This window comes from Astyanax mexicanus, chromosome 17, assembly GCF_023375975.1.
Source record: "Astyanax mexicanus isolate ESR-SI-001 chromosome 17, AstMex3_surface, whole genome shotgun sequence".
NCBI lineage: Eukaryota > Metazoa > Chordata > Actinopteri > Characiformes > Acestrorhamphidae > Astyanax > Astyanax mexicanus.
Window position 1 is genome coordinate 32658159 of NC_064424.1, and position 23290 is coordinate 32681448.

The window sequence follows — 23290 nt, forward strand, 5'->3', positions numbered from 1 at the left end:
CCACAGTGACACAGTTTCAGTGCAACTATAGACATGGTTTCCTGTGAGTCACAAACACAAACACAGGCTATGTGTATTTAGAAACATACTCAGACCTGCTGTCTACCTCGTTTTCACAGTGCCGTATGAGTATGCTACCCAAGTTTCCTAAACGTACAGGATGGAGGCAGTAATAGACACTGTGTGAGCTTATATTTGTAGTTTGGTGCACTTGGTTTAGACCAATCAGGAAAATTATAGATTATTACATTTAGTCCTGGTTTGCTTTGCATTTATACTGAGACAGGTCTGCAATTAAACCAAAATTAGGAGTAGAAAAGGCTGCGAGTAGAGGTCTGCACAAGGACCTATGTGAACCATGCAATAACAAGCATAAAATCCTTACAATTTAACCCCAGAACACTTTTAAATCAATATGCCTTGATCTCAGTATTAAACCGCATTTTCAATGATTTACACATGTTAACTTGCTTACTGCCAAAGAAAACAGATAAATTAAGGCAAAAAGTAAAATTGTACGATACTGTGGTTGCATCCCAACTTCCACATGTCTTTATTGTGGCAGCTAAAATATTTAATGCAGTTCTAGAGATGACGAGAGTTGAAACACTGTAGTGTGGTACAGTGTGCTTTGGGACACAGCCCAGCTAAACTAAAGCATCAGGCAAAAGAAGTTAAAGCACAGAAGCTTGAGACTTAACTATGCAAAACATCATCATATCACGTCTTGCATTTTGTTCATATTAAGCTAATATTTTGTTACTTAGTTGTTTCAAAATGGACTGAGGCCAACCTATTCATCTCAGTCAGCTTGTTTAGTGATTTCCAAAAGCAGCATTCACACTATTTCAAATTGTTAATATATTTTAATATTTCAATAATTTACTCATTAACTCATTCACTATACACTATAATAATAAACTGACTAGGGAATGAACAAACAACAAACTGTCATTGTTTGTGCTGTTCTTAGAAACACCAATGTACTGCACTACATTTTGTGATGCATTATGGGGTTATAGGTTTACTGTGTTTTTAGACATGTAGTTTGTTTCTTTAGTCCAAATTAGTTGGCAAGTTCATTAACACTTGAAGTGTTTTCCCCTTTGGTTTCACACAATTGCAACAAAGTGCGCTGCAACAACCCCAACCATAAGCACGTTGTCTCCACTTATTGGTCAGGCCTTTCTGGGGCGGTAGTAAGAAAGTAAATACAAGAAGAAGACTAGGCTCAAACTAGGCTGTTTTTCAGTGCAGTGTAATAATAAATCAGGTTAAACTGCACCTGAACAGCCTTTCAGCTCAAAGATAAGGAGTATATTTGATAAATGGGTTGGATTGAGGTTGGGTCTTGTTTGTTTGCACTACAAATGAACTGGTCTGGAGTTTGTTTGGGACCACGAGACCATCGCGTCTTGTTGTCTTGGTCTGCACCAACAGTGCAAATGAACCTGTTTTAGTCTGTTTTAGCTGGAAAAAAGGGCAGGTATGAAAACACTTAAAAAAAAGTTGTCAAACAATGTTTTACACCACAATAAATTAAGATCTGTATTTGTATTGTTTTAAGAGACAAATGTTTTGGTGACAGTCTGGATGGATGGATGGATGGATGGATGGATGGATGCTTTATTTATCCCAAAGGAAATGTAGGAGTACTAAATTTAAACTATTTTACTAAACTAAGTACAGTGCACTGGTGTGTCTCCTATTGTGAACTAATGAAGCGCACGTCAGATACCAGACATGTCTCAGCTGACAGACTGCATTTGGGGTCAGTGATCAATCATGTGCATTTGAATTTTTGCCAAACTTTTCCCTTAATGTAGGAGAAGAATAGAGCTCATTGTGTGGGGATGGATCATATGAGCACAGACAGACACACACACACACACACACAAAGAAAGAGAGAGAGAGAGAGAGAGAGAGAGAGAGAGAAAGAGAGAGAGAAGCCAGTAATAAAGCCTCTCCTTCATATTAATCACCCGCTAGCCCAACTGGGGCAATTACAACCTCTACTGCTCTCTCTCTCTCTCTATTATACTCTCTCTCACTCTTTCTGTTCTTCATATCTCTCCATCTCTCTCTCCTTTTTTCCTTTATTTAGATCTCAAAGGAAAAGTCTTTCTGCATATTTTCCCCATTTCTTTTCCTGTCCACTGACTTTCCTCTCAATTTCCAATCTCCATGTGTCCCCATAACAGTCGCAAGCTGTGTGTGTGTGTGTGTGTGTGTGTGCACACTGAGACATGCCTGAAGCATGTTCAAGTCCAGCACGGATCACGGCTCTTTCCCAGCCTGCCGGATTAAACCGGCTCCAACTTTCCGGTACCGTGGCTTTCAGGACAGACCTGTTCCCGCATCAGTGATTCGGGATCGATCCCGCCAGCCGCTTGCCGCTCCCTCAGGAAAGGCCTGAGATGCTGCAGGAACTTTATGTAATCAGAAACCTGTGAAGAGGAACTGTTTCCCCCTCTCTCTTTCCTTTCTCATGCCTTTAGTCCACTCTGGGCTGCCAGCCATGTGTCTGGTGCCAGGCGAGCCTGCCAGGCCGAGCGCTGGCACAGGCTGGTAGGCAGGCAGGCAGGGAGGGAGGTTGTATTAGGGAAATACCTTCAGCGGGGGATAAAAAAAAAACTGTAGTTCCAGCCAACCGAACAATTCGGAAAATCCCAGGCAGGAATCTTACCTTGAAGGTCAAAGTGAAGTCCTGTTCAAAGGTTACGAGGCATAAAAGGATTGCCAAAATTAGCATACATTAGCATATAAAGAGGGCTGTCTCTTGCTGAGCTTGTGCATTTATCAGCGCAAGTCGATTTTTTGCTCAGGTTCCAGAGCCGTCACTCACTGGTGGTCAGACAGTTCAAAGAGTCCCAGTTATAGGAATCTTCTCTTTGAGGTAAATGAGACGTGTCAATCTGGTGTTATAAGGCATAACAGAGCAGCTATTAGGGATGTCACAATAAGTTCAAGTTCATTTTGTTCTCATTCTAGAAACATCACAGCAATCCCAAGATGCAGAATCATAAATTAAGGTTAGGGATCAACACAATTAGCACATTCTAGCATAGAAAGTTATGCTTTGCTGAGCTTGTGCAAGTAAATTTCGTCGACGTTGTAGTTCCTTGTATCTCTTGTCAGTCACAGCACAGGAATGCTAGTGATGCCCCATGGGGGTGGATTAGCTCAGTGTAGAGGAAGGACCTTTCATGCCATTGTGAAGAATGAAAAGATCACAATAAATGCAGATGTCAGGTTCCTGACATGAAGTCCAACAGGAGTTTAGGAAAGGTCAGAGAACACATGGAATGATGGCTGGGATTAGTAAAGTCAAGCAGTGGGATATTCACCTGGAAAGTATGCTAACAACATCAGAGGAATCTGATGTTAACATGCTAAGACCCATCCTTTACCTGATTTACCATATTTTTCGCACTATAAGTCACACTTAAAATCTTTTTCCCCCAAAAATCGTCAGTACGTCTTTTAATCCAGTGCGTTGTATGTATGAATTTTACCAATCAGGTTGTAAGGAGCAGTAAAGACACTCCACTGAAGTACAGAGTTATACAGAAGTTTCAGTTTACTTTTCCAGTACTGGGGCTGGAGTAGCATTAGCATTAGCCGGTAACCGCTATTTCCCTATTCAGAGGTAAGTATATTGGCCTATAGCCTGCTGCTAACCCCGGCTAGCACTGCTGGAGTAGCATTAGCATTACCCGCTAAACTGGCTCGCTATTTCCTCGTTCAGAGGGGAGTATTATCGGCATGTAGCCTGCCCCTAACCCCGGCTAGCACGGCTGGAGCAGAAATTTGGAAATCTAAGCTCACTGTGAATAAACAAAAGCGATATACTCACCCAAATACAGTTTTCAGGGGAGAAATACATGTAGATTTACATCCAGCGCTCGTTTGACTTTAAAATAAAGTCTTTTTTATTACAGTTTTGTTTACTTAGCTTAGCTTTACTTAACTTAGTTAGCTAACCCCCACCCCCCACCTCCACCCAGTGATGAAACCTGCTGAATTAGTAGTTCTCTTAAAAGGCACCTTATAATCCAGTGCACATCATGTATGAAAATAGACCAGAAAACAGACTTCAAGACTTCAGACTTCAAGCTTCTTATAATACGGTGCGCCTAACAGTGCGAAAAATACGGTACCTGAAACCATGCTAACACTCATCACAAGATGTACCTGCAAACATGCGAACACCATAACACAGACAAATGAACCTAAAATGTTTTAGAAACAGGAGTCTCAGAGTTTTAGAAATGCTCAAATAAATCAGAAACGCTGCACCTACCTGTGTAGCAGATATCAAAGGTGTCTGGCACTAACATTAGAGACATCATGCTTTTAGTCTCCTCGGGTACACGAGCCACACTGCCTCAACAAGCCAAGCGAGTGAGTATTTTAAGTGTCTCACCCTCAAAATAAGTAATAGTGACGTTTCCTGCCACGTTTTAAAATATCCACGTCTTGTAGCTCCCTAGCCCGACTCTGAACAAGACTTTCACACCTAGCAACTACATGCTATCTTTTCTCTGTTGTCCGTGAACGGAGGGGAGGGGGGAGGCAGATCTGGACCTAGGGCATGGAGGGCCTTGGACTGGAAACAAACACCAGGGGCGAAAATCTGCCCCACTACATTTCTCTAGAACGTTCTTTAACCTAGCTATCGCTGATAAAACAAGGTACTTTAAGGGGCCTCACCCAAACCCACACAAAAACTCCAGCCAACCAAACACAGCTTCTGGCCAGCCTCAAAAAAGCATTACAGCATCTGCCACAGCTGTAGTGGCAGCCCATGTGACAGTTCTGAAGGCAGAAAGATCTCAGCCTCTGCTGTCGCTGAATGGAGGAAACAGATTTGGTCCACCATCTGTTTCTTCAATGATTCATCAGGCCAAAAAGTGCTTGCTCATAGCTCAGCATGCACCACTTTGCTTGTGACTTTAGGCTAAACTGGACGCAATGTTGGTTTTCTATAAATAGGCAAAAAAAAAAAAAAAAGGAACAATATGATTGTAGAAATATAGTTTAGAATGGTGAAAAAGTGTCTGTTTGGTCATTATCAATGTAACATGTGTTTTGGGTTTCCTTTGGGGTTAGGACAGTATATCAATATTGTGATATATTTGTATCGTATTGATACATGGCATCAAATATCTGTAGTTTTATTGAAACATAGGCACTCTAAACTCCCTAAGACTCATCCCAATATGATACAGATCACAATAAAGGGCGTAACACTTTATTGTGTTCAAAAGATAACAACATTTTGCAATATTTTAAGTAAGGAGATACTGTATATTCTGATTGCTTAAATCTTTAAATAAATCTTTTATGTTAGGAAATGTTCCATAATAATAAAATCAGAGAAAATTAAGGTTTACTTTTTATCCAATCAGGACAGCAAGATCTGAAAATAAAGTACAACACTGATTTTTAGTGAGCAGGGTTTAAACACTACACTAAATGATCCACTAATCCACTATTAATCTTAAAATAAATAAATAAATAAAATCGATGCAGTATTACAAAACATTTCACTAAACTTGATAGATATTTTCTTACACCCCTAATTATTACAAATTTGTTCTTTTTTATAGTGCTATTTTAAATACAGTTTTCTTTGACATAAAGTGCGGCAAGTTTTATTTTTTTGAAGATGTTTTTTTTATGATTTAGGATTAGCATTTAAATTATTTATTAATAAATATCAAGCTATTTAAATGTGTTTCTGTCATCTTGGGATAACTTTACCCCTTTGACATTAGTGACCTCACATCCTTCAATCTCATATAGTCTCTATATTTATCAGAGGTAAAGCTTAAGCTGTTAAAAGTCCATCCTGTTAAAGTCAAATATTACGGTAATGAAAATCTAAACCTTCTTTAAAAATCTTTAAAACAGAACAAGACCAGTCACTACAAACAATTTAACATGTTTGCAACTCTGGTTTAATCACACTTTTAGAAAATGCCAATTTGTCCCTAAATTTGTCCATCCTGTTGTGCGGCTGTACGACATGAAATAAAAAGATATTAAACTGTTACATACTGTGCCTCAGCATAGTATCCTGATCATAACTTTGTTGAGGGCAACACATCGCATCTACATGACCCTTTAGTGAAGTTGACCTCAGCCTCACATGTTCCTGCAGGAGGAGCCGGCGTCTGCAGTTTGTTGTCAAAACACCAGGAGCTTTGGCTTTTTTTATGCTCGGCTCCGCTACCAGACGTCCTGAAGAACCCCCAGCGATAAGCACGATCAGTCGCTCGGAAAGGCGAGTCTCTGCGTGTGCAGGTGCAACGGTATTTTTATCTGCTGCATGCTTGCTGGGTAATAATAGGGGGCAGATGCACCACAGTGCTAGTATTACAACAAAAATAAGGGTCTCTATGAAACAGGATCAGCAAATGTTACTGGGAACTCAGTCAGCACTCAGAGTCTCTACTCCTGCTTTCGTTTCATCCTTAAAAGCTTCAGTCCTTTTTGACGGATAGTCTTTCAGGGGTGAACGAGCTCTGAGGGAACAGGTCGATAAGTGTTGGCATAATCTTGCTACACGCTAGTCAGCCGTACAAAAACACAGGCCCGGGCGGTGGACGCCCTGAATGGCCTTCGGCTCCTGGAACGTCACGCCTCATCAGTCCCCAAGAACGGAGGAATGATAATGCTTAACTGCCAACCGTCATCGTCCAGGAGACAGATTACAGCTCGTCCCAGGTTAGAACAGCCTTCCGTTCGGGAGCCTGGATACTATCTCCAAACAGAACCCCATGTGGTCTGCATGTTAGCCCGTCTTGCAGCTAAGCAACAGCGGAGAGGAATTCACAGTTGTATTTTAAATGTAAACATGCCCACCTAAGCAGGGTTTTATTTTGATCTGGTCAGTTGCCTTGAGTCGCCACCCCCCCCCCCGCCGCTTGCGTTTATCAGCCCTCTTTACTTTCAGCTGCTCGAGTCATCTGAAAATAAAACCTCATCTCCACGTCAAAAGATCTCAGCAGGTTAGGGCTGCACGATTAGTCGATATAATCGACGATGCCGACTACAAATTTCATTGTCGACTAATCGTTAATTTGTAACAGTACCGCATTACACAAAGTGCTGGGGACAGAATGCCTTTTAAGTCTCATGTGTAGCTGTTTTTCTACTGTTTTTAGAGATGGAGGACATGGCAGAAATAATCGTTGACTAATCAACTAATCGAAATAATGATCATTAGATTAGTCGACTACCAAAATAATCATTAGTTGCAGCCCTACAGCAGGTCTAATTAAAGAATGGAGTTTATACACTTATACAGCGCCTTTCAAGGAACTCAAGACAACTCGCCACAATCTCACACGCTCAACACTTTCGAATCCAGCACAGCATACTCTCAACTGGAAACAAAACATCCACCTGGAGGACTGGCACTGGCCCAAAAAAAGAGTTCCAATCCATATCTACGCATGCCAGGTCACCTAAGGAAACCCAAGCAGATACACATAGAACATAGAAAGGAATAAATAAGGAATTGAACCCAAGACTACAGCGCTGAGAAGTGAATGTACTAATCACCAGGCCACTCTGCTACCAAAGATACCGACTACACGACTTTCAGTTGTCAGATTGCTGTACTCTTCACTCTACACAACGTGTGAGTCTTGTAATCAGGAATATTTTAGTGGTTGTGGTTTGGAGAAGTTACACACTACATGACTGATCAGTGTCACAGGCTCACACATTATAAGATCTTTTACCAGGAGGAACCCTTGACGAACTGTTTCGTAAAATGTTTTATAATGAAAACTAATGGATTAATTTGTAAGAAATGAGCGATACACATTATTTGCAGTGAGAACACAAAAGGGGAAAAAAGAGAATATTATAAATAAGAAACATATTGTTCATGCTATATAACTCAGCCCCCGGCTCTCTCAAGCTACTGGGTCTTGCCCTCTCATTGGCTGTAGTTAGTCACTGCACTTAAAAAAAATAATTAAATAATTAAACCTAAAATTATGAGACTAAACTGAAGCATAATATTCCACAATGTCCACAACCAGCAGCAAGCTAGCACGATGCATACCTCTGTATTTGAGTCAATGAAACATTAAAAAAATTACTTTGCTGGACACCAAATGCACCTCAAATCATAAGCATAGAAACGCTGCACTCTGCTATGTCCACGCAAGACATTGCAAGTCAATACAAATGTGACAAAGAGGACTTTTACAGCCTGGGTTTGTTTAGACAACAGAAATTAAAAGGACACTATTATTAACAGAACGACCAATACGACTTGCTAAAGGAACAAGGAATTCATTCAGCATCTGAGGCCCTGGAGTGGAGGCCAACACAGACAGAATAATCACTAAAAGAGAAAGAAAAAGAGATATAGAGAAACAGAGACTGGAACGAGGGTGAGATAACGGACGTGCCTCGCTGGAAAGAAACAAGGGAGGCATGGTGTGTATCTCAGTGTGTATCAGCCCAAAAGTAGCACGGGGCCTACACACAGGCCAGGGTCAGCTGATCGGCTTTTAAACAGAGAAAAGGGGAGTGCTAAAGTGGGGGAGATGGGGAGGTGCTTTTTGAATGCTAAACCGTTTCATTTAGGACCAGCGAAGACAGACGTTTGTGCTGAATCACAGACCATAGAAATGTTACCAGATACCTGGTTGAAGGGATAAAAGGAAAAATGTAGATTATCATTGATGGGAACCTGCAGAAAATGGTATTTTTTTTTTATCTCTTTTCCTCAAGAACTTCATTAGCCAGTTGCTGTAGAACCTAAGAAAGTACTATTTCAAATTTCAAAGATTTCAAAATGCTCAAGAAAAGAATCTACAATAAAAATCCCACAATGGCAGAAACTAAAAAGTGTTCCACCATCCTTTATCAGAACCACAAACTTTGTACAAACACCCGTTAAACCATTACTACATGATATTTAAAGTGTTGAAAATCTAACTATAATTCCAGACAATAAAAGCCATCTATCGATAAAAGCCTTGGACATCAAATAAATTAAAGACCCTGAACAAATTAAAGTCTCCCACAGTAGCCACATTCAGTTCATTACAAACACCCAAACAACAGCACTTGACCCAACGAAAGTACACAGAGCTGGCTCTTACCTGTGGTGTTTTTTGGGAGGCGGTGGAGGAGGTTTGGGATCAGTGCTGGCTCCGGTTGAAGCGAGCTCTGCAGAGGTAGTGAGCGGCACTGGGTTGGAATTGGCTCTGGTCAGCATGCTGCCACTCTGTGTGCCCTCTTGGGCTCGGACGCCTGCCTGCTTCTGACTGGTGCTATTGTTGCTGTTGGTGCCTGGCGTAGCGTTGCCCTCACTCTTCCCTGCAAGGTTCCATTCTCTCGCCTCCGACCACCAGACAGCAGGACCATTGATGGAACTGCTAGACCCGCCGCGAGGACCTCCCTCCTGGGCAGGCCCCTGCTTGGCTTCCCACTCCTCCTCCTCTTCATCGATACGACCCTCCAGGCTCCTGGAGGCGCTATGGATCTTCTGCCGCCGATCCAGGTGAGCACTAGCAAGGGCGTCTACCTGAGGTGGTTTGGAGGTTACCTCCTTGGACACCAGATTCAGATGAAAACTGAGCTCAGGAAGAGGAACTGGGGAAAGGCTGGAGGTGCCCAGTTTTGGAGATCTGGAGTTCCGTTTAGGGGGAATAGGTGGACTGGATTGAGGTTTGGTCTGGATGGAAGGTGAAGCGGTTACGGCAGTAATTTCTGAAGTTGCTGGTGAGGATGGCCAACTGAAGGCTGGGCTGGAGGGGTCATCCGGTGTTGTGGGACTGAAGTGAAGCCACTGGGTGCTCACAGCAGAATCGGGGCTGCTCAGGTAGAAAGTCCGGTTGTTCTCTTCTGTGTGAGCCGCCACTACTGTTATAGTCGCTCGCTGACTCTCGATGTTGTTACTGACATCAGAGTCCCCTTGCTGAGGCTTTCCGCAGGCCTGTGGGCGCCGCTTACGCTTTGTGCTCTCAGCGTAGATCGGCTCACTGTCCCCTTGTCCATGTGCACATCCTGCAGAAGAGGGACTCTCAGGGTGGAAAACATCCGGTCCATTCAGCGAGTCCGTGCTGCTGCGGTAAGAACACGAGTCAGACAAGCTGACATTCTGAGAATCTGGAGTCGCTGCAGGGGACGACAAAGTGCTTGAAACAACATCTTTTTTTGCACAGTTCACACCACTTCCGGGCATGCTCGTTATGGCCACAGTCCCGAGAGGTGCCTGTGCATCCTTTATAGGAGAACCCAATGTTGCAACTGTGTCGGAGGTTCCTGAAAGTTTTCTCTGTGCATTATTGGGAAGAATGAAATCTCGGGTACCCGTATAAGTGCTCTTGGACATTTTAGCCACTTGTGGCCTATAGGGGTCACTGTTCCCATTCTCTTTCAGACTGTGAGGACCGCAGCCATCATCTTGCGTCACAAAGACACTGCTGGTTATGAGGGAGTCTTTGGAAAAGCCAGTGGGCGAAAGTGCGCTGGGGGAAAACCTGCTAGAATAGTCCAGCTTTCCAGAGATGCCGTTCTGTAGCACTGCCTCTCGCAGCGCCTTGCTGCAGCCATTGCTGTCTATGTACAAAGGAGCCAGGTCCAGAATCTTCTTCAGTCCAACAGGGCTCTTCTGGTTCTCCTGCAACAGAGTGACAGAAGTAGGCATGTGGACATTTCAGTAAGTAAGCTTCTAAACTAGAGGTGTGCCATCGCATCGTATCTTCTCGTACGCAATTATATTGTCAACATTTTTTTATATTGTAAACGATATTATACCCTAAAATATTGTGCTATATTACCCACCCCTAATTATCAGGGTACTACTTTTTTACTGCCTAGCATCATTTTTTTATTTTAATCCTGGATATATGAAGATATTTGGAGTGCATAATTAGTATCAGGACATTCTGGATTATTTTTAATATCTCAGTCAGTTAGTATCTTAGTGTGCCATATTATATTATATGCAATAATAAAATGTAAGTTTCATTTTGTAACAGTAGTGTATTCTTGAAATATTTTTTTTTATTCAGTGTTTTGTCATATCGCCAAGAGTATCGCTTTTGTGAAAACCGCCCACACCTAGTCTAAACTCAAAGGTTCCTAAATAATACTAAAACGGTTCTCTTAGTTCCAATGACAGCAGAACTCTGAATACTGAATACCCAACATGTTTTAAATAATTTTGTAACTTTTTTAACATCAAATAAATTAAATACTATAAATGTATATTGAAAAGCAATTACAAAACTACACTTGAAAAATTATAACTGAATACCAAACAGTTTTAACATCAAGCACAATATTATTTAAAAGATATTTTAACTTAAAATCCTCTGATGATGTGAGTTGTAAGCAGATGATGTGTTGTGATTGGGCATTTTGAGGCAAAGGTAATGTAAGTAGACCCTGAACAGACTCTGAATTAAATAGAACTTATTCAGTAAAAGCATCTCTAGTTTTTGATGGACACTCCTTACTACACCCTTTTTATTGAGTCTTGCTTTATGGATAATCCCCCGCCCCACGACTAAAATGAACCTGAACTCAGCACTGGACCTCGGTTACCCACCCCTGCTTTAAGAAATTGCTTCCCAGTCATCTGTATACGTTATAAATTGGTTTCAGCAGTACATCTGTGGAAACCACTTCTGTTACTTCCCTCTAGATCAACAGATGTCCCCATTATGAAATTAATGCCACCCACACAAGTCTAGCTTGTAATAGGTTTTGGGACTGCTTAGCATGCACCGTTGCTCTTGCTTTCACTCGCTAAGCTGAGTGAAGGTAGGGTAAAAAAAAAAATATAATAATAAAATGAATATAGCATAGCATATAGCATAGCATAATAATACAATTACATCCTTTTGCATCTATTTAGACACCGATAATTTAATAGTTATAGAATACTTATTGTTACCATGTAGATGTACCAAAGATCATGTGTTGTGTTTGGGCATTTCAGTCACAGAGAAAGTGAGTAGACTCTGAATCGAATAGCATGTTAGCTACAATGCTAATTTGCTAAGCCAGCTACAGTTGCTATTAATTGGTTAGCTGATTGTTTTGGTATCCCAGGTTGTAATAGTATTACACAATGATCTACTGTTCATAGTTTGTTCTACTCAAGACTAAATTTTACATTTAAAGGAGAAATTTGGTATAAAGTGGACTTGGGGTGTAGTTAAACATGATAAGTACAAACTTTTTTTGAATAGCCCAACTTAGTTCACGGTAATTAAAAGAAAAATAATGTTCACTAACTGGAACTAACTTGAGAGTTTATAAAACTAACTAAAATGAACTGAAATTACAGATAGTATACCCTTTGTTTTCGTGTTTGTTAATTTATTTATAAGCGCTGTTTCCACTCATTTTTACAGCAGGCGGTGTTGTGCCGAAATCCTGCTCGGCACCTCACGGTCCGTGACATTACTTCTTGTTTACAGTGCGCATGCTACCAGTGAAATAATGACAGAAAACACTGAGAAACCTGCAGAATTATGTATGGGATTAGAATATGAGCATGAGGGAGATAAAAGCATGTGTCCTGTTGTGAAACAGAAGATACAGTATGTGGAATAAACACCACACAGCTATAAGTTCATTTGAGAAACAGCATAAGAGCACTAACTGTGAGTACACTGTGATAAATCTCTCTCTCTCCCTCTCACTCATACACACATTCTCTCACTCACACACACTCTAAAAGAAGTATATTTCAGCTGTGTTCACTTTCTGATGTTATATACTGTAAGTGAGGTTCAGTATAGTTAGTTCTGCACTGATATGGTAAAAAGCTGTATCTGTGTCTAGTGCTGGGTGTTGATAATTTTGAAAATGATCATAGCGGGCTTGCTTATAGTTACCTGTTCAGAGTTCATGTTGATATCTGTGGGGGTCTCGATAGCTTCCGTGCTCATCATGGTCGGCCGGACGGCGATGGTGGGCTTGCTGTAGGGGGAGGGCGAAGCACCCCCATCCTCATCGTCGGCCCCCACACTGGTCCTGGCGCAGGAGTTTCGGCAGGTCGTCTCAGACTGCGTGTGGGCGCTGCGCGGGTGGAAGCAGTTCTTGCATGAGCCGGGTTTCCACACGTGCTCTGCAAACTCACTGCACGCAGACATTTTAACCAGAACCTGGACAGCCCCCCAGCCGGGGGTCTACTTGCGGGTCACTGCCAGGCAGCGGAGGTGGTGCAGAAGGTGGGGTAGCATTTTGGCAGCAAACACAGGAGGGTGGTCTGGTGATCACAGGAGAAGCCTTAGAGAAGATAAAGGAGACAGAAGTAGAGCTTAATATACAGTTTTAAATTACATTTAATACAATATTTTAATGATTTGTATAAATCATTTTATTAAGCAAATGTCCTTTCTTAAAATAAACTAAGACAGCTTCCAAAACATGTAAATGTAATTTTTTTTATTACCCAACCCACTCATTAGGACTCCCCCTATCACTCGTAATGCCCCAACACCACGAGGGTAAAGACTAACACATGCCTCCTCCGATACGTGTAAAGTCAGCCACCACCTCTTTTCTTCTCCACCATTTCTTCATATGTTGTGTAATTGTGTGGGACAAAGTAAACCCAATAGTAATCCAAGTCTTCAAAAAGTCCAGACATGCAAAAAATAAAATATAAAATCTGCCAGAATCTTTAAAAATACTGTGATATAGATTTTGGTCCTACCGCCTAGCACTAATGAAAGCTAAACTAGTTTTTCTAGAACAAAGACTTTTCAAATCCACACTAATCCCATTCTGGGCATTCTTGACCTGATGAATGTTTAATTATGCAGGAATTCAGAGAAATCAATGACACGTATTGAGTCAATCAGCACTGTTTGTTCTCAGTCTTGTTCTGTCTTTCTAAACACAAGCACACGCCTCCTGAATGGAATATTGGGTTATGTAAGCGACTTTGGCTTAACCAACTCGATGAAATTACCTCACGCTAACCCACCGGGGGGAAACACCAGCTCCCCTAAACTCTCCAATCCTCTTTCACGCTTTACACAGAACTCATTCATTCAGAAACATGCTACAACGAACAACGACTTATGTAATACTGTTCTCCGACATGCTATAAGTCATGGGACAGGCACTAGTACTGAGTCCCATGACTTTTGCCATGTACCATGTAAGCTAAAGACTGACCTGTGAATACGAGTGTGCGTGGTCTTTTGCACTGGAGGTGAGTGTGATTTCTGATTGCATGGACAATTCTAGCCAGACACCGCCAGTCACGATCATTACCACCCACTGCACTGTGCTGTCCACTGTGGATGGTAATGCCGTCTATGATGTATTCCCAATAACAATACTGTGGAAAATGACATGATAAATGCCTGCACAACTTAGGAAAGGGCATGGCAAAAGTCTTGGGACAGCGCTGTGTGCATGTTGTGTACATCGTGAGAACTCATGGCTCTCCACTTACTAACTGAATAAATCAACATGTTTCAATTTACTTGTTGAATCATTTTCAAATTATATACTGTAAATTTTACATTGGTTCTCCGTGGTCCAGCAGATATTATGCAAGGAGGAGAGACCAAAATTTTGGGAACCGAAGGTCTAATTACCACTTGAACAACAGATTTAACATCGCTGATTAAATCAGTAAAATGTTTGGCTCAAAAAAAATGCACAACAAAACCATAATTTTTTTTTGTCTCCAAAACGAGGGAGGCTTCCCCACTAGCACGATGACTCTTCTCCACTCTCCGCACAAGCAGCAAGCTGATATGCTCTTTTTGTTGAATGGTGGGGCTTTATCCATAAACAAGCCCCATAATAAGCATTTAGAAAAATCCCTATTATTTATAAGGTCTATAGTGTGGATAATATGATCCATGGAACGCTGGTTTAAATCCTGGCTCATGATGCCTTGGCATCAGCCGCCGGAGTCCGAGAGAGAGCACCACTGGACATGCTCTCTGGGTGGGTAGATGTCCTTCCCCTCTCCACATCACTTCTAATGTAATGTTGGTAAGCACAGGTTTTTGTTAGCTGAGGTATGAGAGCTGGGGATCTGACACTTTCTCACGTTTATTAGAGAAGGCATGTGCAAGCCTTCACCCTTCTAGTGTTGGGGGCATTACAAGTGACAGGGGCAGTCCTTATAAGTGGGTGGGGTAATTAGCCTAATTAGAAAATGGGATTAAATTAGATTATCAATTAAATAATTTGTACCGTAGAAAATTTCGATGTCAGTCAATTATTGAAAAATTGGAATAAAAAATGTTTAATTTATTGTGATACTGATTTAAGATAACACTGTCTAGCACTATTACCCAAGATAACCACTTATTATCTATTGAATTGACCATTATACAAAACAACAGAAGCCATCAGTACTAAACATTTCTGCAAAAAATCTAAAATAAGAAGCCAAAATTTACAAAAAAGTCCCATCTGAATGAATGATTTGCTCCAATAAATCAAAAGAAAACTAAGATCAGCAGCTGTTCATTAGCCTGTGGGAGTGTTTCTGCCTGATTTCCCCCAGCCTGTTAAAGTTTCACCCTGCTTATGAAAGATAATCTGCACGCTACAGCCAAAAAACAACCAAATGGAGCTGAAAAACAGTGACCTATTAATGGGTTCAGTGCTGCCTGCCAGCCACTGGATGAATGGCCTTTCCAGTGTCAGTAAACCATTAACCCCGACACCGCTGACACTCATGTCATCAACACGTAATCTGAACAGGGCAGTTCACTGATCAGCACGGCTCCTGCTGTAATTAGATTCCGTCAATGAACCGAGGAGAGCGCTTATTTAACTGCATGTGAATTACAGGTAAAACTGTATTGACTTCTGAGAATTAAGTAGGTCACCATCGTACAGTTATAACAACTCTGATCAATTAAGGCCATCAAGGCAGGGACTTCACAAGAGCTCTAAAGGTGCCTGTGGAATCTGGCACCAAGACATAAGCAGCCGATCCTCCTTTAAGACCTGTAAATTGTGTGTGCATTAATTAGCTCTGGGTGCCAATGACTATCACTGGTTGATCTTCACAGGATAATTTTTTAGTAGGTACTGACCAATCCTAAACACCCCACAAAACCTGCCTGACGTTTTAAAGATGTTCTGACCCTCCGATTGTCTAGCCATCACAATTTGGTTCATGACAAATGTGCATCAGAATTTTACAACGCCCCGATTTGCTGCTTAAACACATCAACATTAACAGAAACTGACTGTTCACTCTCTGCCAAATATGCAGATACCGCATCTTGAAGTGTCATTGTAAAATCACCCATTTTCACTTGAAACAACTGACAGTAGGGATGTGCTACATCATTTCGAAAACACTCTTTTTGTAATCATTTTTTAAACAATAAAACAAATCCATATTGTGATAATATCGATATTCTTGTAAGCATTCTATTTTGTATTTGTACAGAGCAACAGACTGATAGAATGACGGATAAATAGACAGATGGACAGGCAGATAAAGGTGAAGACATAAGCAAACAGGAAGATGAACAGACAAACTGGTACGAGAGACAAACAGACAAACAGTAAAAAAAAGGTAAGGACATAGACAGATAAATAGACAGACTGATAGTGGTATGGTTAAATAGACAGACAGACAAATAGAGAGAAAGATGAAGACAAACAAATAGACAGACAGATGTGTTGACTAATAATCAGAGATGTAAAAAGATGGACAGACTGAAAAAGATAGATAAACAGACAGAGAGAAAGACAGGTAAATACACAGACAGACAGAGGCAGGTACACAAATAAACAGACAGACAGGAAAATAAATGGATAAGCAAAGAGACTTTACAGAGAGACGGGTTAACAGATAAACAGACTGATAGAAAGATAGATATATAGACAGATGGACAGGCAGACAAGACTGATGAAGGTGATGACAGATAAAGAAATAGACAGACTGACAAACGGACAGGTAAATAGACAAACTGGTACAAAAGATAGACAGACGGACGGATAGAGAAATAGATAGAAAGGCTGGTTGAGAGACCGTTGAATAGACAGACATGCAGATATAGAAATTTAAAGACAAACAAATGGATAGACAGACAGGTAAACAGATAGGATGATAGAAAGGCAGTTAAGTAGACAGACAGAAAGAGAGAAATAGACAGCCAGCCTGGTAGAAAGTCCGTTAAATATACAGACATGCAGATATAGGCATTTAAAGTCAAACAAATAGACAGGTAAATGGACAGGACGAAAGAAAAACAAGTTAAACAGACAGGTAAAGACAAACAAACAGACATGCTGTGAGAGAGACTGTTAAATAGACAGACAGACACAGACAGACGAGACAGCCAGATCTTTTCATCCAGCAGAAAATCTACTAATCCCACCCTGCCCCGCCCAGCCCAGCCATTTTTCCCAGGGTTCCCAAATTAGAGGTCTTCAGGTCTGACCCTGCAGAGCATCGGGGGTCCGTGGTGTGGAATTCAGAACACTTTCTCACGTCCCAGCAGAGAGGCAGAGGAACCTCTGTGGAATGGCTGGTATGCAGTGGGAGGTGTGAGGAGGGGGGGTGCGCTTCACATCGCAACAGTGTCCAACCGTGCCATCTCACACACCATAAACACACAATACACACCAGCACACACAAAACACACACCCCGCAGCGAGAAAACTCTCACTACACCACCACCTCGGGTCCAGCTAAGGGTTCACTACCCTCTCCACCCAGGGGCCAGTGTTGTGGTCATTAGTGTGTGTGACATTTCTTACGTAATTGTGAACTAATTATAACACTCCTGTAAACATCACACACACTGTACAGGTGTCCCTGTGTTCTTTACAGCTCTGCCTCCTACCAAATAAGCACTGATGAAAGTGTAATGGCATGACACGGCAAGGTCAAAGACCATCAAAAAAGTTGAAATGATTTAACTTATGCATTTTTAACTTATGTTTTAATTAATTATGATATTGAAAATCTATTTTCCAATTCCAAAATGACTATAATATTGTTTTTTACAGTTACATTTGGGAAAGTATATTGTTCAAAGAAATATAGTTATTGTGATAGGCCACACAAATGGGCAAGTCAACCAGCTGGTTGACCTAAAAATCCGCTTTTTGAATAGGTCATCTAAAAATGGTGAGAAAAACAGTATTTGCTTTTGTATTTGCCCATATATTTCTTTGTGACTGTTAAAAAATAGAAAGTTCTCCAGGGTTTTTTTGGCTTAAATGTATGTACAGATCTTTCTCTTAAAAACAAACCAACAAACAAACAAAAAATCTTTAAATTCTAAATATATGATTCTTAAATACAATATCAAGCTTTGGTTCTTACATAAAAACTTCAGTTTTTCCTATGTAAACCAACCGCATTATTTTAAGTCATGCACAAGCTATTGTTTCCTTTACATTTAATTTCTACATTTTTGTTCATTTTTATGAATAGTAAACAGACCCATTCAAGCTTACATGCAGCTTTTATATTAAACAAGGTGTAAACATAGGAAAGAAAAAAAGTAAGGCTAAATAAGAAAATCACTGCCACATAAAAGTAAGCAAATGTATCTGTACTGAGATTTCTTCTGGAAGTTTCTATATGTAAAGATATACAATTTCCCCAATTATCCCATTGTGAAAATTGCATTTTAAAAACAGTCATTCGATTAATCAAGTTAATGTGATTAACCTCCCAGTCCTATTATATGGTTCTATGTACATTAAATGTTTCTAGATTATTATTTAGTGAATGTATTCTGTACTATGATACCAAATGTTATATAAAAACTGTATAGGTATTTTTATTGCCCTGTCTGCTGTACTGGTGTAGAGTCTAATGTATTTTATAGCTCCGTATCAGTCCTCTCAGCCCACGTTTCTTACAGTAACAGTAGGAGGAACCATAATAGCACTTCACCTTTGTCCCCAGGCCAGTGTTTTCAGTTCCATCCTAGGAACCTGATTCAGGCTCTGAGGCAACACAGCCCCACCCTTCACACACAGCCCACGAACAAATCAAATAAATCACCGCCAATCCTGACACGACCTGGCCTACAACAAACACCAGCTCTGCCGCATTCTTTCACATAATGCCACTTTCGTCATCTCCACTCAGACTGATATTCTGGACAGACAGAAGCTTAGAGATACAGAGAGGTTTTGATAAACAACCCGCTGAGAGCAGCTCAGCTCTGCTGAGTAAACCAGCATGAAGCCCGTTTTAATCTGTAGCTCCTGATGGAACTGGTGTTGATATTACCAACTTGCTACTTCACTTTTCCTCACCCTGCCCTATGTCCAGGCCCTTTGCAACAAAGCAAGTAAAACGATCAATTGCCAGGGGGCCCCTAGTCAACAACAAACTATCTTAGCACACTTTTATATTCTGTGACGGTCAAATGCAGAAAACAATGTACATCAACACTTTTATAGAAATCAAGGGAGCTCCTCCTACTAGTTGCAGACAGCAGCCAGCCATTGAGGTTTGTGTTTTCTGCACCTGGCAAAATATGAGTTTTTCAATCAGCAACGTCTATTTTGCTTGGGGTCCCCAAAACTTTGAAACAGCCATGCTTGTATTCACACTGGAAGGTGACCAGTTGCTCGCGTCACCTCAAGTTTGTAACTTATGGGTATCTTTTAGGCTGTTCATGCTATCGGCATGACCAGTTAGCATGCTAGCTAATCTAATAAAAAAAAGCTATTTTATAAATTAATTTATTTAATCATTTGCATTTAAAATGGCCACAGGATAAGGAAGATTTCTGACAAATTTGCTGTTGCTCATGGAAAACGGGTGAGAAAAAAAAACACAGGTCAACCAGAGTTGTAGGTTTAGCAATGTGCTCTGTTCCAATCAAAAGGAAATTCACTATCCCTGGACATAGGAGTCTGCAAGGTTCACCTCAAAACCCCCCCAAGGTCATTAAACCCACTGTATTCGCAAGCATTTTCTCCTAAATGTGTGATTTAAGCATCATTTAGATGGAATATAGTCTGTGCTGTGGCCTTAGCTGTTAGCTAACGTTATCTAGGTAACTAACTAAGACTTAGACACTCCCTCAGGAGTGAGTTTGTATCATCAGTACTCAGGTTAGTTAGTCAAAAACAGCTGTACTGAGCTGTCTGATACTCTGTGTTTATGTACTTAAGGCTTTAATTTTCAGAACCCAACACCACAGGAAAAAATGTTATTTCTGTGTTCTGTCTGCCCAGTTGCTCATGTTTTTTTGTCTAAATATTTAAAAGTGAAGAGTCAGTCAGTCAGACTTGAGTGTGTTCCATGGTGAACAGAATGATAGGTATGATGACACTTGAAGTGAGGTCCTCTAAGGAGCTGTGCTAATCTTTTAATGGTCAGTCTGATGATTTAACATTTACAGTATGACTAACTTAAACGTTTGTGCAGTGTTCACTTAGTCTGTAAACAAACTGAACTTTGTATTTTAGAATTTAAAGTTTAAAAATAACCCAGAATTTGATGGTATTGTAGCTACATAAACACATGACTTGCACAGCTAATGCAAATCTCTAGCATTATACAAAACATTTCCGCTGTATATGGTATTGGTCTGCCCCACATCTCAAACCCAGAGTGTTGGAGATATAAACTAAATGTAGTAGGAATCAAAATTCACCGAGCAGAGGAGATGAAGGCCTCTGACCCAAATGTCTACAATCGGTCTGGAGAATTCGTTGGGCCAATTGTTTTAGAATATCACTTTACTGTGTCGTAACTAATTTGCGTAAGATGCTAAAATCTCAACTTCACTTGCCATTCTGTCAATTGATGCTTGCAGCCAAATCACAAAACTACAAAACACATCCTTTCACAACGACTGCTCACTTTTTGCTTGGTTGCCTGCTATTGTGAACGCAGGGTCATTGGGTTCAGCTCCACTGCTTCAAGAAGCTTGGCAATGGGAAACACATCATTCTGCTCTGAGAATCACTTGGCAATACAGCGCCAAACACAGCAAAACTTTTCCATTTTTACCAGGGTTTCAGTGATATTCAGGGTTTCTAAAGCGTTCAAGGTTGCTTGAGCATCCAGGGTTGCTTGGGTATCAAGGGTTGCTGTGGAATCTGAGCTCCCTGTGTTATCTAGTGTTTACACAGTTCCCAAATTCTGTGGTGTTCCATATTTTGTGCTCTCTGTGATATCTTAAATTTTTCTGTGGCAACAAGCATTCCTTTGATATCCAGGGTTGCTGTGGTGGCAATGGTCGCAGTGGTATCTAGGGTTTCATGGCATCTGTTGTTCCCACAGTATTTTAAATTAATGTGGTCTCCAGGATTTCTATGTGTACTGTACTCCTGAATCCTCCTATTGCTCCCTATTGTGTCCAGCAAGGTTTTTTTTTATAATTTACCTTCACATAAAATAATCTATTTTAAGTGCAGCCAAATGTGATCTAATCTGGTCTATTGCCAGAGCTCACCAGCAGGTGGATCGGTATTGCTGCCAGATTAGGAGAGGAAAGGAAGTTTCGAACATCTACTGTTAAGCAGGCTGGGATTTCATTCAAGTGGTTTACTAAGAAAATCTATAAACTTTTCTAAATAAAGGTTCCTAAGTGGTTACAGGTTTGGGGAATTGTTCAAGAACTAAAAAAAATAAATCATCATTAGTTATGGATTCCAACATTCTTAAAAGTAAAGAAAATGTTAATTAAAAGTTCCTATCTTGAATGGGGTTCTCCATTTTTGTACGGTGTATAGTTCCACCCTGATACATACAATAATATAATAATAATTTCTATATAATTTGTGAGGTATTATCTGCGAGTAAAGCTGAACACTGGTCACTGGTTCTCACGGTAAGATATGGATTAGGTGTGATGGTGTGCGCCAGATGGATGTGTCACACCATTTCCAAAGTTGTGAGAAACAGTGTTACGTTTGTACCGGGAATACATCATAGAAGGCAGCATCACCCACAGTGGACAGTGCAGTGGGAGGTAATGATCATGACTGGTGATATCTGGCTAGAATTGTCCATATAAACACACAAGTAATTCTGGCAGAAATCACATTTAATTAATAAAGTTTTTTTTAGCTTCCAGGGGACTTGGTCTTGAGACATGATACCAGTTCCTGTCCCATTACTTTTAGTCAGTCGGTGTACATTATTTAAAACAAAATGCTCCAGGAATGATCTACAATAAATAAGAGAAATATGTTTCCTTTATTCACAGACTTCTTTACTAAATCATCCCTTGTGCGGTTCTTCAAAAGCATCGCTCCACTAACTCTTTCAGACCAGCAGTGTGGGAGGGAGGTGTGCCACAGGTATGCCTCTAAAGTCCCAAAGCAAACAAGCAAATAAAGCCCGGACGGTCAGGAATTTGGTGCCTGCAGGCAGATCTGTGTCTGACGCATCGTGGTGAAATTTTTTTAAGGTTGTCAGGTCAAGTTTGCGGCAACTTTGTTTAAATAAAGAAGGAGGGTTAATCAGGCACATTCTTCTAATCACATGTGTGTCTCAATAACCAGCGAGTTTCAAAAAAGTAAATAAAAAATATATATATAGAACAACTAGTGTTGAACAGTCTTGACAAACAATGATGGATATCCTGATATTGATCATTCCTTCCTGCTCAACTTCACTCTACCTGACTTTTCCTCACTCTGCCTGACTTAACTTCACTCTGCCTCATTGTGCCTCGCTCTTCCCCACACTACCTCGCTCTGCTTCAGTTTACCTCAATCTACCTGGCTCTGAATAAATAAACATTTAAATTAAATGTAAATGAGGCAATAGACAATAGCACATCACATTAAATAATGCTGTCTGTTTACAAATAGACAATTAGTCGATATAATCAACAATGTCGACTCCAAATGTTCTTGTCGACTAATCATTAATTAGTAGCACTACACAAAGTATTGGACACAAAAACATGATGGGAGAAGGGTAATGGGCTCACCCACACAGTTTACACCTGCGTCTCAAAAAGTGCCCTAATTTTCTCACTAAATAGCAGCACTTTCCACATGTAAAGGGCAATGTTCTGGACATTTGAACGGCATTTAATCCCACATTCATTTGTTTCCATTGCTTGAAAGTGACTGAAAAACAGGAACTGTTCACACAGCAAGCAGAGATAAAGGGCATGGTAGAAACAATCGCAGACTAATCGCTAAATCAGAAAAATAAATTGCCAAATTAGTCAAACACCAAAAAAAAAAAAAAAACATTTTTAGCCCTTTCTTAAATAAAAAAAAATTAAATTGTTACATAATAACTAAAAATATAAATTGATTTAATCAGAAATCGATCACATATTTAAAACATATCCCTACC

At 40.5% G+C, this 23290-nt stretch overlaps 1 protein-coding gene across 1 annotated transcript in view; it reads right to left on the bottom strand.

Annotated features, from left to right (window-relative positions):
• The window catches only part of LOC103037947 (inactive tyrosine-protein kinase PRAG1), a 38967-nt gene that overhangs the window by 14370 nt on the left and 1307 nt on the right, over positions 1-23290 (bottom strand). The window contains exons 2-3 of the mRNA XM_007230609.4: positions 12888-13281; positions 9135-10657 (exon numbers count right to left, since the gene is read on the bottom strand). Of these exons, the coding sequence (XP_007230671.3) occupies positions 9135-10657; positions 12888-13145 (1781 nt within the window). The 5' untranslated portion in view covers positions 13146-13281. The remainder of the gene's footprint in view (positions 1-9134; positions 10658-12887; positions 13282-23290) is intronic.